We start from the raw sequence: 1229 nt of genomic DNA, 5'->3' as shown, positions 1-1229 counted from the left end.
GAAATCGATACTGAATCGAATCGCCATGATGGATGTGATTTACACCCCCACTGAATAGACTCGTTAAATGGAGCTTTGCTTTATAGAATGCCACGGTGCACTGCAAAAAAGAGCTAGAAATAAGTACAAATTTCTTAAATTGAGTGTATTCACCCTTAATTTGAGTAGCTAAATGAGATAGTTTGCCAGTGAAATTAGTAATTTTACTCTTAAAATAAGATAATTAGATAACATGCACTTGAAATAAGACAATTCAATTGTGTTTTCTTTTTTTAAGTGTAAATTGTCTTGTTCCATTGGCAAAATGTCTCTTTTACCTCCTCAATTCAAGAACAAATGCACTTATTTTAAGAAATAATGACTTATCTAGATTTAGATTTTTTGCAGTGTGGATTTTATTCTTTTTAATAACATTTCATAATCTGTCCAAGCCAAATGTGGGAAATTGTTTTAATTTGTGTAGACCTATAAGACAGAGACCAAAGTGAAAAAAATTGTGCGTAGATCTGCCCACCCTGCCTAGTCGGAGCCTCTCTACGCAGTCAGTGTGACATGGAAAAAACTAACATCTAAGATAAAAAAAATCGTACGCAACCGGTGTGTTCAGGCCTTACTGTAAGTGATAAAAATGGTTAAAATCCCCCAACAGGCCGAGTGGTTCCATTACCTAATCTGTACACAGAACTGATGTCTGACGAGAAGAGTCTCTCCAACAGGCAGCTGTCACTTGGCTGTGAGCTGTATGCGTTCACCCGAGCCAGGCTGGCCTTCTCCTCCTCAGTGAGAAACACCAGTTGTCTGTTTCTATGAGAAGCAGACAAAGGAGGCATTATGGTTACATGCATCTCATCAGCATCGTCACCCACTGCAGCCTCAACACACACTGCCTTGAAAAGGGATGCTTGCCCTTTAAACCTTTCCACAGTCTGTCACATAATATTTACATATTCCACTAAAGTATTACATTGGCCTTCTGGGATGATGAAACCATCAGATAAAGTTACATAATGAAACATGGTGAAGCAACGTCATGCTATGGGGAAGTTTTTTTTTTTTTTTTAGCAGGGAGAAAAGAGAAGCAGAGTGGCGCGAAATAAGAGGAAGTAGTAAACGAAAACTCACAGAGATTCACTTTTAAACAATAGAATGAGCCTAAACCTAAATCCTGATCCTGTAAAGCTAAATCTATGGCTGAACCCAGAGGTTATTTTAACAACCATTTAATCTAT

The 1229-nt window shown here is 37.9% G+C and overlaps 1 protein-coding gene across 1 annotated transcript in view; it reads right to left on the bottom strand.

Annotated features, from left to right (window-relative positions):
• LOC107086323 (SH3 domain and tetratricopeptide repeat-containing protein 2-like) overlaps positions 1-1229 on the bottom strand; it is a 39891-nt gene that overhangs the window by 18684 nt on the left and 19978 nt on the right. Inside the window, exon 10 of the mRNA XM_015377191.1 lies at positions 668-804. Within this exon, the coding sequence (XP_015232677.1) occupies positions 668-804 (137 nt within the window). The remainder of the gene's footprint in view (positions 1-667; positions 805-1229) is intronic.

The sequence above is a fragment of the Cyprinodon variegatus genome, unplaced genomic scaffold (genome assembly GCF_000732505.1).
Source record: "Cyprinodon variegatus isolate N-32 unplaced genomic scaffold, C_variegatus-1.0 Scaffold148, whole genome shotgun sequence".
Lineage (NCBI taxonomy): Eukaryota > Metazoa > Chordata > Actinopteri > Cyprinodontiformes > Cyprinodontidae > Cyprinodon > Cyprinodon variegatus.
Note: the sequence above shows the minus strand (reverse complement) of the source record. Positions and strands in the feature narration are given on the sequence as shown.